Below are 14,631 nucleotides of genomic sequence, written 5' to 3'. Positions count from 1 at the left end.
CAAACCCCATATTGTGAAGGGCTCCCTGAGTGCTTTCTTCTTCCCTCTTCTCTCTCTCTCCACCCAGACCATGTCTGGAACTCAGTTTTTGCTCTGTTTCGCTACTAACGTTTCTTTTTTTCTTCTGTGTCTGCATTTCCCCCCCTCCCTCTTTCCACAACATGCCCATTGAAAACCCTAATTGCACATCCCAGGCTGCAATTAGTTTACATGCTGTATGAAGTTCACTTCATTACAGCTGCTTTGGCTGATGGACACAACGGACTTGGAAGCCAGGCCTTGCTGGTGCTCCGACCCTTGCTCCTCCGCTTTGGCCAGCACCCTGGTTCAAGGATGACCCTTTCCCTTTCCGCTTTCCACTCCTTCCCCCTTTCCCTCTCCTTCACTTCTTCATGCAGGGTGTTTTCTTCTCCCCAGATCCATCGTTTTTCTGCGTTCCTATTCCAGAAGAGCCACACGGCACCAACGCGCGCTGCCGAGGGGCTGACACCGAGCTGCGCACCCGCTGCGGAGGTGCTCGCCGGGCACAGGGCGGGTGGAGGGAGGCCGGCGCGCAGCCGCCCGGTGCGGGGCCGGTGCCCGGTGCCCGGGGCAGGCGGCGGCGGGGGGGGGAGGTGGCGGCGCGGGGCGGGAGGAGGAGCGTCGCCCGCCGCAAGGGGAGGAGGAGGAGGGGGAGGAAGGCGGCCGCGGGCGTGGAGCCGCCGCCGGCCGGCGGGGAGGGAGCGAGGGGAGGCGGGCGCGGGGCGGGCGCGGGGCGGCGGCAGCCGAGGACGGAGCCCGGCGCCCCGCGGCCCATTCGCGAGCGGCGGCGGCGGTAGGAGCGCGGCGCTGGGCGCCCCCCGAGCGCGGGCAGAGCCCGGCGGCGGCGGCGGCGGCGGCGCCCCCTCCCCGCGGCGGGACCATGAAGCCGAGCCCCGCGGCAGGAGCCGCCGCCGCGGCGGGGCCGGGGCAGCCGGCGGCGGCGGCGCCGCGGGAGCCCGATGCGCGCTGGCGGGAGAAGGGCGAAGCGGAGGCGGAGCGGCAGCGCACCCGCGAGCGGCTGGAGGCCACGCTGGCCGGCCTGGGCGAGCTGGAGTACCTGCGGCAGCGGCAGGAGCTGCTCGTGAGGAGCCTCCTGCTGCGGCGGCCGCCGGGAGCGCAGGGCGCCCGCGGGGAGCCGCCGGGCGAGGGGCCGCCGCCGGCGCCGCGCAGCCTGGAGGAGAAGTTCCTGGAGGAGAACATCCTCCTCCTGCGGAGGCAGCTGGTGAGCCGCGGGGACAGGCGAGGTGCGGGGGGCGGGCGAGGTGCGGGCGCCCCGCGGGGCTCCCCGAAGCGGCGGCGGCGGCCGGGACGCGCCGTCGCCGCTGCGCCGCCGCGGAGGGAGCCGCGGGCCGGGGGGCTCGGCGCGGGGGCGGCTGCGCGGCTCCCCGCGGAGCTTCCCGCTTCCATTCAAGGCAACGGACCCGCTGCCCTTGCCTTGAATGGAAGTGGGAAGCCGCGGTGCCCTCGGCGGCGTGGGGCGCCCTGGAAGAGGGGCGCGGGCGCGGCGCGGCGCTGCGCGGGCTCCTGCGGGAGGGGGCGGAGGGCGGCGGGGAGCGGCACGGGGGTTTTTCGGTGGGAAGAGCGTGCGGCTGTGCCGGGCGCTCTGAGTGCCTGGCTCGGCGGCTGCTTCCACCGGGGGAGAAGTTGGGCTGCGTGATGTATTTTCCTTTCCTTTTTTTCCTTTTTCCTTTTTTTTCCCACCTTGGTAGCCTTTCGGTTCAGTTAATTTAGCATTATTTCTTCCCTTAAGAGAGAAAAATAAATGATCTCGCTGGCTCAGGAAAGAGCTGCCGAACAGCCATAGGAAAGTCCCGGGAATTATTACTCCGAGATGAGGATTTGTGGTAGCACTTTAATTTGTGCACTTGACATTGCAGATCTGAACCAGATGCAGCGCTCGCTGGGGGAGGGGGGACACCGGTGGCAGTAGGTGGCGCAGTGAGTTACCTCTTGAACCCGTCACCTCCAGCAGCCTGGCTTCTGTCCAGGTCCCCGCTTCCATCAGAAATGTGGGAGAAGACTTGGATTGCCCCTCTGGTTCTCCAAGGACCGTGTGATGCCAGCGCATCCTCTTCATCTTTTTTTTTTTTTTTTTTTTTTTTTTTTTTCCAGCAGCCTCTCTAATACTATTAGCATTCACTTTCCCTTTGCCCAAGGACTGACCCACCCCAAGGGAGAAGTTCTTGATTTAATCGGTTTAGAACTAGTCCGCTTATGAGCACCAAAACTCTTTGCAGTGAATGCAGCAGAGCACCACTGGGAACCGGTCAAATGATGCACTTGTGAGAAGGAATAAATCCTCTTCCTGCACCCCCACTCTCCCCCAAGCCAGAACAATTAAAAAGTGTATCAAACTGGTGATGGATAAGCAAAATTATAATACACACAGGCAAACTGATTGCATTGACCGTGGGTTAATGAGTGCCTTACAAAATCATTTCTTATTGCTTATTTTGTACCATCAAATTACCTTCATAAATAGCTTCAAAATTCATCTCACAGCAATTTAATACGATTATAATGGGAGAAGAGGAAGAATTACTCTCCTTCCTGCTGCAATTGTAAAACTAATGAAAGGACTCTGATCCCAGCCCTGGGAATCTTCCTCTTTAGATGGAGGAACCTAAGCTTATAATGAGCCACAGAATGAGGCGGTTCCCGCACCACGGACACTTGTTGGTGGAGCTGTTTCAGCCTGTTGTGTGAACAGATGTGAGCTTAGACTAACGTCACCGTGGTGGTGAAAGTCCCTTATTGCACTGGTAAAACTGTGCTTTCACTGAGCCAGCCTGTTTCATGCGTGCAGGTAGTGCGTCATGCAAAACACATCGTTGCTGGTATAGCCGTGTTCCTCCAAGGAGTGCTTTGCCAACCCGGTGCATTGGTCTGCCTAAATTGTGAGGCACGCTGCTAGTGTCCAACTGGCTGGAAGAAGTTGGAATGAAATGCCTGCATAATTCTGCATAATTCAGCTAAATATTTGTCCAGAGTGTCTGTCTAGATTTCCAGGGCTTTGTTCTGTTTGTTTATTTTTTGTTTGTTTTTTTAAGAACGTTGACAGAGTGTTTCTAGGATGCTCAGATGGAGAAGGCTGATTGCTGGAGCCCCTTCGCCCCGGCCCCGCTGACAGAGCTGATGTTGTTTGTCCTGTTGTTTTCTAGAACTGCTTGAGGAGGAGGGATGCGGGTCTATTAAATCAATTACAAGAACTGGATAAGCAAATAAGTGATCTCCGGCTGGACGTGGAAAAAACGACGGATGAGCACCTTGAGACAGACAGCCGTCCAAGTTCAGGTAAGGCCAGTATTCAGCAAAACGAGGCCTCTCTTGGTAACTGGAATTAAACTGCTGGAAATTTTCAGTACTAGGACGGTAGATGTCTATAGCATGTTCACACTCATAATTAATGCCAACTAGGAGAGTTCAGCTACCACTGGAAAGATGATAGTCTTTAGAGAACATACTCAGAGGAGTGTTTCAAGCCTAATTAGATTTTTAGTGTTCAGGGCATCTCTCTCTTTTTTTTTTTTTTTTTTTTTTCAAGGCCACCCACAAATTAAGTTGAAAAGTTCCAATTCTCCTGCATATTAGGAAGGAGGTTGCAAGAAAATGATTAAAGGAAGCACCAACAGTGGGAGAAATTTCACAGTTGATCTTACAGCCAGGAGGGAACAGTGAATCAAATAATTTGATTCCCCATATTTTGAATTTCATTCCATTCTAACTGTGGTGAATGCAGTAAGTCACATTTAGCTATGAGGAACCTTCCAGAGGGGCATCTAGACTTGTTCTGAACATATGAAAAAGAGGCGACTCCACCAACTAATCACTTGCACTGTTACAAATATTGCTTATTTCTCATCTGAATTTGACTTATTGTAGCACTGTTTTTTATATGCTTTTCTCCCATAGACTAAAGTCTTTTTTAGTACCCTATATTTTCTCCTTTTGGAGTTGCTCTTCAGTGTAATACTCAACTTTTTTGCCGAGCTAAGCAGGTCAAGTTCATTAAGTCATTCGTTTTAAGGCATTTTTCCCAGCTTTTAAATAGCTATATGGCCCCTTTCCAATTTTTAGCTTTGCTTTAAGTGTGCTGGATTCCAGAACTAGACACACGGTTCCAATATCTGCCTTACGAGTGCCATATAGACTGGTGAGGTCATTTCCCTGCTGCTACTCACTGGTCTCTTTCTACATCCAAGAAACTCGTTAGCCTTTTGCCATATCATTGAACTTGGTTGAGCTGCTTTTCCACGCTGACTGAGTCCTTTTCAGGAATATTGCTTTCCGGGATGCATCCCCATCCTCGAGATAAGCCCTTAATTCCTTTATCCTAGGTGTGTCATGTAAATCTTGACTATGCAATGTCACATTTTGCTCAAGTGGACCCAGTCTGCCAGGAAACAAACTTTTCTATATCTACTCATTATTTACCATTCTCCTTCTTTTGTGTTATCCACAAATGCTATATTTGCCTCCAGAACTTTGATGAAAATAATGGATAGCATTGGGTCCAACACTTGGGAAATGTTTTTGTACTCAAGTAAAAGCAGGAGAGTGTTGGAGTGTATAATACACTATTAAATGAGAGGGATGGCAAATGCAGCCTTACTAAAATCTGAAAAATAATTCCCAACCCCTGTAAAGGTTAAAAAAAAAGGTTCAAGATTTCATATGCTAACTACAGTGCTACTCTTAAGTGCTTTATTTTTAAGCTGAATTCTTCGTAATAGTAAGGATATTACTAAATTGTGCACTATTTTTTGAATGACTGAATGATATCCCATAACCGATTGCAGTACATTAAGCCAATATAAACATCAGCTTGAGTGCCTCTCTAGGGGCACAAATGGTAAATTTGTATAGATGAAACTAATATAAATATAAATTCTTATTTTTATAGGGTTTTATGAGCTGAGTGATGGAGCTTCTGGATCGCTCTCCAATTCATCTAATTCAGTCTTCAGTGAGTGTTTATCCAGTTGCCATTCTAGCACTTGCTTTTGCAGCCCTTTGGAGGCAACACTGACTATCTCAGATGGACGCCCTAAATCTGCAGGTATAGTAAAAGCAGGTCGAATACATCATACTCCAGGAGGTGGCTTTGGCTTTGGAAATACTGCCTCAGGAGTATCTGGGTTGGATTAACCCTTCCTCTTTTCATTTGGTGTGCTCTGCTCTGAAAAGATTCCAGCGCCCATCACGTACGTGTGCCATGGGGCAGGACCATTTCTCTTCCACTCCTCCAGCCCTACATGTGAATATGTCACTAAACACATGCTAACACTTGAAAAATATCACAGCTGCACTACCCAGTAGAGGGCAGTGGTACATACGCGCATAAACACATTAGTTGGCTAATTTCTCATGATTTCCTTCAGAAAAGCATTTTTTCTGAATAGCAATAAGGAAAGATACCACAATAGCTGTGCAATGTAGACGAGCCTTTCTCTTCATTAAAGTGATAGAGTAAGGCGCTAGCTACAGGCTTTACAGAGGGCAGAGTTCCTATCAATTTGTTTGCAGCAGTCCTTTTGCCATTTCTGTTGGTCCTCCACGTGCAGATGACCATGCTGAGGTGTGCTCTGCATTTATATAATATAGACAAATAGCCATCACGAACAAAGAAAAAGTTGTTTTTCTCTTTGGCAAACAGTCATTGAATTTCCATTGATGCTAGGCTGAAGATGCAAGCGTTAGGGTGTGTGAACGTTAAATAGGAAGACCTCCTTCGTCTGTTGTCCAGAAAGGAGACAGAAATAGGGCTGGTGATCAAGCATTATTGGTTGAAGTTGCAACCATACTGGTTCAAAAGCCTTGGTTCATTCTAGATTGTGGAGAATGCTCCTAACCATAATATTTCCAATTTCCGTTCTGCTCTTCAAGGTTAACTTATAGTGATTTTTTGTGAATCAAGAACAAAATAATTCAAGTTCTTCTAACCTAGAAGTGGGAAAATACAGCCTTGGATACATTCATTCTGAGATGCTGAGAAGCTCTAAGTTATCAGAGCATATAAGGTAATTCAGCATTCCCTATTGTAAGGTATATATGATCTACAAAAAGCATACCTGGAAAGGAAAACATGCGCAAGGATTTCCAGCAGATTGTATTGTTCTTTTTTTTCTATATACCTCATGAAAATTAAAACTCTTATTAAACATATTGTTCCACTAGATGAATTTCACAAACTGGCATGTTTCAAAAGAAGTGTTTTTGGCAACACTTCCTAACTATGACATAAAATTTAGGAAATGCAGGAGAATTGTGAGGTTATCTGAAGGAAGTTCCTGTTCCTGTTCTCCCCCTCCTCAAATCCCTGTTTTCCCCCTCCCATCAACTCCATCACTATCAACTACTTTCATCAAAGGGTGTAGAACCACTTTGAATTAACTCTCAGTTAAGTGACAACACTATATGTTCATGTCTGAGTATCCTGGAGGAAGATTTTGGCCCAAGGAGAGGAAACAGGACTGCAAGTGATCTGTAAGCATCCTTTAGATTGTGCCCCTACCCAAAGCAAGTGTAACTTGACATTAGAGAAATAATAAATGTTAGGTACATGGATTGAAGCCCTGCTCCTAAGGTCTCTTGTTTCCTAAGTAAATGCTGTAGCCATTAAATCTGACTTATACATCTCAAAAAGCACTGGATTTCTCTTACAGAACTCTTTTTGCAGAGCTGAAGCTAGGATGTCAGCTGTATTGACCTGCACTCCTTGTACTTGTATGGAAAGATGAGCCTTTCTCTCATTCTTTAACCTTCTATCGCTCAAAAGGAACATCTATTGTTATTAATAATAGCAATAAAATTAAATCTAGATTTTTTTTTTGCCCCAAGATACACTTGAAAAGATCTGGAATTGAAATCTGTCAATAAGCTAAAAGCAATTCATAAGTCAACCTGAATTTTCCAAGTTCTACAGTCTCTTGTTTACATTTTTTGTGTTTCTTTCTGGATTTAGCAAGGTCAAGTAGATAATTCATACATGGGCAGGCCCTCAATGTCTTATGCAGGTGTCTGTGTAACCACGAGAGACCATTACAGACTTCTGAGTGGCTTGGGTGTAAAACAGGCAGCTCTTCACAATGTAGGCACAGTTTTAGAACAGATATAAATGCTCTCATCTACGCTGTGATTTTCATCTTTTCACCTATGTAGTTCTGCTGGGGCAAATCCTACACAGATAGACCCCTGCAAGAATAGCGATATGTTTATATCGGTTGAACTGTGTCCCTAGTTGCAAGGTTTCTACCGTTTGAATCGCACTGCTGTAGTTAAAACAGTATGCCGTACGTGCGAACGAGACCAGAGTCTTTGACAGCGTGTGAAAAACATAGCAGTGTTATCACCAGCGGGACCTCTAAACTCTCTAAAATACCTTTCAGATCTCATAGGCTGGATGGATTATAATAAGGAAGGCCGGCATGAGGACCAGACTGCAGGCTCTGTCTGTTGCTCTTTGTCCACACCGCACTCAAATTCCCTCGATGTCGTTGCAGATGTACATCCAAAATACCAGTGTGATCTGGTGTCTAAAAATGGGAATGACGTCTACCGGTACCCCAGCCCACTCCATGCGGTAGCTGTGCAGAGCCCCATGTTTCTTCTCCCGGTGACTGAAAACTCCCAGCGAGAAGAGGAGAGACTTGGCTGCGATATTAGTGACGTTTGCGTCGGATCTGAAACAGACTCAGGAAAAGCAGCCAACACCTTTCTCCCGCAGGGCTCTTGGCCCATGTCGTGCCCTTCTGCCAGCAAGAGGATAGACAGTTACATCTTAAGCCTGGTTCAGAAAAAGACTCATTCTGTAAGGACTAATAAACCGAGGACAAGTCTCAACGCTGACCCCACCAAAGGGATTTTGAGACACGGAAGCATGTGTGTCAGACAGTCCACAGCAGTGGTTTCGCATACTAACATTGTGGACCTGAAGAATTCGAAGCAAGGGTGCTTGCATTCCAGTGGGACAACCGCCTTGGACAACACGGCGTTCTCCCCGTTAAAGCAGAGGCCGAAAGACTCGAGTGGCGAGCAGCTGGAGGGTAGAAAGATGCCTTTGCCGGTGGCTTTCCCACCCAGTGCAGTGAGCGAACTTCAGAGCAAACACCTGCCGCGGAGTGTCAAACCGGTGCCTCCAGAGCTAAGTCGGAATGTGGTAGCTTCTGCGGGGGATATCCCCAAGGAAAACGGCCAGCTCTTTGCTGTGTCTCCTAAAGAGAGCCCGGGCAAGCCAGTGGTATTGCAGCCGGAGAATAAAGTGAGTCAACCTCCCAAAAAAATACTGCTGAAGAGCAGCTTGCAGGTGGCTCACTCCACATCTCCTCCTGTGGAGGAGAGGCCTTCACTGGATTTCAAAAGTGAGGGCTCTTCCTCACAGAGCCTGGATGATGGGTTACTGGTGAATGCCCAGTACATACCAGCCCAGCAGAAAAGCATTAAGCTTCACAAAGGCACCAAAAATGTCAAGATTTTGAAAAGCTCCACCCTGAAACACAGGCCCCACCTTGTCAACGTGCTAGAAAACGGCTCTCAGACCTTGAGGGAGAAAGCTAAGCCGGTCAGCAAGAAATGTCGCTTTCCTGATGAATTGGATACAAATAAGAAACTGAAAAAGCCCTCTTCAAGGGGGAAGAGAGGCAGCAGTTTGCAGCCAGAGTCCAGCCTCCAAAGTAGGCAGGGTGGCCTACATAGATCTGTCATCAGGTCCCATGGACACAGCCGAGAGGTCGTGGTCGCCAAACCTAAACACAAGCGGGGTGACTATCGCCGGTGGAAGTCGTCGGCAGAGATTTCCTACGAGGAAGCCCTGCGGAGGGCGAGAAGGAACCGGAGGGAAGGCGTGGGAGTCTACTCGCAAGTTCCCCTGCCTTACGTCAGCCCTTACGCCTACGTAGCGAGCGACTCGGAGTACTCGGCGGAGTGCGAGTCTTTGTTCCACTCCACCGTGGTGGACACGAGCGAGGATGAGCAGAGCAACTACACCACGAACTGCTTTGGAGACAGTGAGTCGAGCTTGAGTGAGGTGGAATTTGTAGGGGAGAGCACAACCACCAGCGACTCGGATGAAAGCGGGGGTCTGATTTGGTCTCAGTTTGTCCAGACTCTCCCAATCCAAACGGTCACAGCTCCAGAGCTGCATGAAAATGCAGCAAAGGCCTTTGTCAAAATCAAAGCCTCTCATAACCTCAAGAAGAAAATCCTTCGCTTTCGGTCAGGCTCTCTGAAGCTGATGACAACTGTCTAGTGAAGTGACTTGGTGGAATGTATCTGTTTCTGCTTTTGGAAGCAAGGTGCTTTTGTGTACATATTTTCACAGATTTTTTTTTTTTTATACAAATATTTAAAACTTAAGGTAAATTATGTCACTTGTCTTCAGAACTTGGGTGGATACTAGTGCCTTTTAAGTGGAAATAAAAGACAATTATATTCGTTTAAAAAAAGTAACACTGCCATTTCCGTGGTGAACAGCCTCCAGTGCGTAGTATCAGAGGGCTTTGAAGAAAAGGCTAATATTCCAGAGAATGAATATTCCTAGTTTTTCAGTTCTTGTTTTTTTTTACAGGATATCAACAGCATAGTCATAAATTTTTAGGGGAAGAGAGGGAGGGAGTGTGGGTGGTCTTAATGTTTTTTGCTTGTCCCTTTCTGCTGCTCTTGTTGCCACATCTTGAACTTGTTCCTCCTGACGGTCTGGCCGATTTTTCTCCTGCTGAAAGTTTCTCCTTGAAACTTGCCCCTGTCCTCTCTCAGTCTTCTTCCACAAGGAAAGGGCTCCTGTTCAATCTCTCTCTAAGGTTAAATTGCCTTCTCTGGAGTGCACTCTGCTCCTATTTCCTGGGAGTCCCAGTGCGGACTGTGGTGTTGTGCAGAATAAACTGTTGGAGCAGCTGACCAAGGCTTAGTAACTTCAGTATATTGTGTAAAACTGCTTTTTTTTTCAAAAAAAAAAAAAAAAAAACATATGCATGTCACGTGCATGAGTATCAGTAGTTTTAATATTCCTGTTGATGTCCAATTTACTGTACATCATCAATGGCTGTTTTTATATATATCATTGTGTAAATTAATATAACACATCATATGCTGTAATAAACAGTCTGTTTTAATAGTTTTTAAAAGTTTGTTACATTGGTGCAGACGCAGTCAATGGTTTTATATCAGTGTTGTCACCACTTAGGTGTCTCTTTAATGTGGCCTGTTAACATTCCCTGGAGCTTAGTCATGCAGGAAATGGAGCAAGTTTAAAATGTTGCTGTGGCTTGCGTTTGAGGGAACTGGATAGTCATGGCTCCTCTTGTTTTTCTAGTAACTTGCATTTTTTAAGGCCGGGATGGGGTTTAGGAGCTGAGAGACATCTTCAGGTTGTTGCTTATGGGCAGCTCATGTTTCGGAGCAGATGGAAACGTAATATTAATCCTCCTTGCGAGCAGGGTGCTCGCAGACTTTGGTTGGGACAACTGAAGGGCAGATGGTAGGTTTCTGTAACCAAACAGATCTGTGTAATGCAGCAGGTGTCCCCTGAAACAGCCAGTAAATGAATCCCTCAAAGCTGTATGCTCTGGGAGCTGGGCTGGGTAGAGCAGAGTATAGATTTGCTCTCCTTGATGCCCACTCCAGGCATAGTAGCTGGTTGTATCACAACCCCGACAAGGTTATGGGGAAGAAGTCACAATTGTGTCACTGCCCAGGCTCTGTCTCAGTTTCTCTCTCCCTCCCTAGAACTGGAAGAGAGTCTCTACCAGCAAAGGAGAAGGAAGGTAGTCAGAGACAGCGCTGCTTCGCTTTGCAGCAGCAGCTTGCAAGGTTGTCCTGGGGGGAAGGCTGGAAGTTTATGGCAGGCATGTCTGATGGAGCAGGCCCAGAGGATGGGCTGGTTTCTGCAGCTTCACCTTCTGCTCTGGCATCCACAAGGGGATGTTGCTCTTCTGCTCACCTCAGTCTTGCAGGTCTCTGGGTGCTCCTTGATCCTGTCCCGTATTTGTCAATGCAGTGGAAGAGAAGAAAGGTTGCTCAGTTCATTGAGTCCTGTAGTTAGCTGGCTGCTGTTTTTCTGCAGATTGCTTTCCTTGCCTTCCCTATGTCATCATGGTAATGGCTGAAGTTTAACTCTTGCACAGCACTGGGTGGAACTCATTCCTGATATGAAAACCTACATTTTTCCTCTTCTATTATTAGACAAATGCAACATGTACAACTGAGATGGGTGCTGTGATGGGCAGGAATTTCAGTGATGTATGTGGAAAAGCAGGTTGGCAACAAGGTCTACTTAGTAGTTGCCTTCTTTTGTGTGTTGCTCAGTGTCCTTCCTGCTGTTACTCACCTGGGAGGTGGAAGAGTTTTTTCTCGAGCTTCTTTCATTGCAAATATAGGAAGAAGAGATTCCACCTAGAATTAAACATCTCTACTTGTAGCTTCTGAGACTGTAGTAATACTCTTTAGTGGTGAGTTTTTTCTTTTAATCTGTACATTGCAGCAAATCCCTTCCTATAAAATTTATCTCCTATATCCCCCCCCCCCACACTTTTTAATGGGGGAACATCAGTTTCTGTAAGGGGTCGTGTGATATGACCAGAAGGTTCTGGATCTAGTGACCCAGAAAGTCCTTACAATCTCATCACCCATGATACAGCAAAAGCTGTAGTTCACCCTAGTTGTTCTTAACTCTACCATTGCTTTACTTAAGGAAGGGCACGTTTCACTTATTTTTATATATCTATATCTATCTAAACACACACCCACAAATATATAGATATATAGAGTAATTCCTCCAAGAATTACTGGGCATTGGCTGCCACTGCAGGGAGGGGAGAGAAGAAATGTGTATTGTTATACAGGGCATTACTGAGGCTGATCGGTAGCTTAATACATTCCCATTAATAACTGATGGGTGTTATATCAAACAAAGGGAATGTCAAGAAGCTTGTCAAAGACAGTAGCTTCTTTCCAAGAATGTCTCTTAATCAAGCCATATGATCTCTCTTTGAGCGAGACAAACATGTGCAAATCCCTGTAAATCTCCTCAGAGGTGTAGCAGAATAATAGAGAGGGTCTGCAGAAATGCACTCGGTCTCTGCGGCCGTGAAGGAATTGCTGCTCAGAGGACAAACTAACTGGGGGCTTTGGAATGATGAGTTCTTATTGCAGTGCTCTAGCATATTGTCTCTTACCAGCTGAAGGAGGCCGGTTTCCAAAAGTTAGCTGCTGAATAAATTTTTAGATAATTGAGATAAAAGAGAAAAGAAGAAGAAAATAACCACCCAAATATCACTGAGACTGTATCAGCTGCAACCACCACGTTCTGCAGTACTCTCATGGAATAGCTTAATACCAGATGGGGAAATGCGCTGATGTTATCTTCGTCTTAATTGCATCTGAGTCATTTCAGTTTGGGGAAGGAATTTTCCTTTTCTTACAGGACTTAGGTAAGCATCCAGAATCCTTTAACTAGGTCTAGGCTTTTCCCTCCTGCTCCCCCCCCCCTTTCTTTTTTTAAATAAAAGACCTTACAGTGCTGGAAAGGCACTTGGGATGGTCCCAATGACAGCCTATATTCTCTCCTCTGGCTCTGATTTAGGAAACACAGCTATGTTAGTAAGTTTTTGTGATGTTACGTCAAAAAACATCTGCTAATCTTGGAGACCAGTTAAATATTTGGCACTTCTTTAAGCTACCTGGCTTTCACCTCCAGAGTCTGGAGTCTTTGCCAATGTATTTTTCATAATGTTCATGTTTTAATTATCCCCAGTGTTTATGGTAGTCTTTGGAAGTTTGGAGCTGAAACATTTGTCTTCAGTGCATGGGGGCTTATTTCAAGGTGGAGGCAGGTTGTGGCAGGAGGCTTGGGATTATTTTCTCCTGTGCTCCATATATAACCGAGCACAGCAAAGTTCTGAAGGACGTGCGGTCCTTCCAGCTGGATCCTTTGTGATCCAGGCTATGTAACGCAGATGTCCACTTCTGAGGTACCTTCTCCTCCAGCACAGGAATTGGCATCATATACACCCTGGGGTGCTGTCATTCGGAGCGGGGAGAGTTGTAACTGAGCTGTCTGCTTTCCAGCAGGCTTTTTGGGTCTGTCTCCTGCTCTGTGACCCCGGTCACCAGCTGCAGGTCAGCGGATCGCAAAGCGAGCTGTCTGGCATGCGGGGGGTCAGACGGAGGCCCTGGCGTTGTGCCGAGACGTCCCAACTGCGCAGGGCCCCTTTTGTGGACCTCATACTTGTTGTGAGAAATGTGACTTGTCTGTGGCACAAGGGTTTGGGACAGCTGAGGCTGAAGGAAGGTGGCAATAGGGAGCCCCAGAAATGGAGTGGTCTGATCCTGATTCATCTGTATTTCCAGGAGAAGTGGAAAGGAGAACGTGTTTAGTTCCTATCATGGTAAGATGGACTGGGCTAAACAGAGTCCTCTGAGAGACACTGACCTCATTTTTTTCCAGTACTATTTAAATGGCCAAGGCTACTTTTTCAGCATTTCCATTTGCTGAAGTGCTTTAACCATCTGGTCAAGTCCTGCAAGAGCCTTACTGGGATGAGTGATAAGCTCCAGTCCCCTAAGAGTGATTTTTCCCTTCCACAGCACAAACCCTCCTTGTAGAGAGCTTTCACATCCCAGGCCTCTGCAGCTTTCCCTGTCTTGGGTCTTCGAAGGGAATCTGTCCATCTTTCTAGCTTTTCTTTTGGCCGGGGGTTCCTCCTGGACAAGCACTCACAGCAGATTCTCCACAACAGAGTCCTATGCCTTTGCACACCCCAAAACCTACTTGTTTGTTGTTTGCTGAGAAAGGTTAGGAGCTCCTCAGGTGGCAGGCTGGAAAGCAGTCTCTGGGGAACTTGCATCCCTTTTTGTTATGGACAGCAAAGGCTTTTATTAGCTGTGATCTTCCACCCAGCAGACGACTCATGCTAGGCATGGCTTGCCCCAGCACATGATTTTTTTACACAGGAGGGAACAAGCACACTAACATTTTGAAGGAACAGAAACAGGTAAGATTAAGATTTTAAATAGTTGACTTCAACATCTAGTAACTAACTACCTTTGCAGCAGCTAACCGTAATACATACAACTGAGCTGCTAGTACAAAAAACTGAACCATTCTCAACTCTTTGCAACACAAAAGCAAAATGCACTTTTCCAGTTCCTGTGCACTGTGCAGAGAGGATACTAAGACTGCAAACCAATGGAAACAATTCTGTCCTTCAAACCTGTTTTTTCTCTGAATTTGTCTGTACCTCCAAGGAACTGTGTTGAGACTCCTTGTGTAGCATGAGTTTTTTTAAGACTAAACATTATAGATTGATCATTGCAGTGAAAAGCCTTTGCTCTGAGATTTAACAGTCCCCAAATGCTAGAACAAGGGGAAACAAATAGATCAGTTTAAAGGGGATAGTAGAAAGTACTTTTTTTGCGCAAGTGGTAAACTTTTGGAATTTGTTGCCCCAGGAAGTGGTGGGGCAGGTATCATACCAGCAGATTCAAAGAGATTAGATAAATTCATAGATAACAAGTATTATAGTGATCAGGGAGGGATGATGTGTGCTCTACCATCCCCAGTCCAATGACTGGGGATGCTGGGAGGAGTGCAGGGCGAATGGACTGCAGATAGTG

At 47.0% G+C, this 14,631-nt stretch overlaps 1 protein-coding gene across 3 annotated transcripts; it reads left to right on the top strand.

Moving 5' to 3' along the window:
* Nucleotides 1–246: 246 nt before the first annotated feature.
* On the top strand, nucleotides 247–10,102 carry DACT1 (dishevelled binding antagonist of beta catenin 1). 3 transcript variants are annotated; one of them, XM_062577438.1, is made up of 4 exons: nucleotides 247–513; nucleotides 3,183–3,315; nucleotides 4,925–4,987; nucleotides 7,410–10,102. In XM_062577438.1, the coding sequence occupies exons 1-4, from the start codon at nucleotides 334–336 to the stop codon at nucleotides 9,266–9,268; spliced, it is 2,235 nt and encodes a 744-aa protein (XP_062433422.1). In that variant the 5' UTR covers nucleotides 247–333; the 3' UTR covers nucleotides 9,269–10,102. The 3 variants fall into 3 exon arrangements, with proteins under 3 accessions (XP_062433422.1, XP_062433421.1, XP_062433420.1); XM_062577437.1 differs by having other exon boundaries at nucleotides 4,925–5,080; XM_062577436.1 differs by lacking the exon at nucleotides 247–513 and adding an exon at nucleotides 902–1,243 and having other exon boundaries at nucleotides 4,925–5,080.
* The last annotated feature ends 4,529 nt before the right edge of the window (nucleotides 10,103–14,631 follow it).

This window comes from Rhea pennata, chromosome 5, assembly GCF_028389875.1.
Source record: "Rhea pennata isolate bPtePen1 chromosome 5, bPtePen1.pri, whole genome shotgun sequence".
In the NCBI taxonomy this organism is placed as follows: Eukaryota; Metazoa; Chordata; class Aves; order Rheiformes; family Rheidae; genus Rhea; species Rhea pennata.
The sequence above is the reverse complement of the archived record's forward strand: the minus strand, read 5'-3'. Positions and strand labels throughout refer to the sequence as shown.

What these genes read in the sequence shown, in the direction of transcription:
- DACT1 (XM_062577436.1), top strand. Translation starts at nt 902, where the DNA reads ATGAAGCCGAGCCCCGCGGCAGGAGCCGCCGCCGCGGCGGGGCCGGGG. An exon ending in TCCTCCTGCGGAGGCAGCTG is followed by an intron (nt 1,244 to 3,182) that starts GTGAGCCGCGGG and finishes GTTGTTTTCTAG; the next exon opens with AACTGCTTGAGGAGGAGGGA. An exon ending in AGACAGCCGTCCAAGTTCAG is followed by an intron (nt 3,316 to 4,924) that starts GTAAGGCCAGTA and finishes TTATTTTTATAG; the next exon opens with GGTTTTATGAGCTGAGTGAT.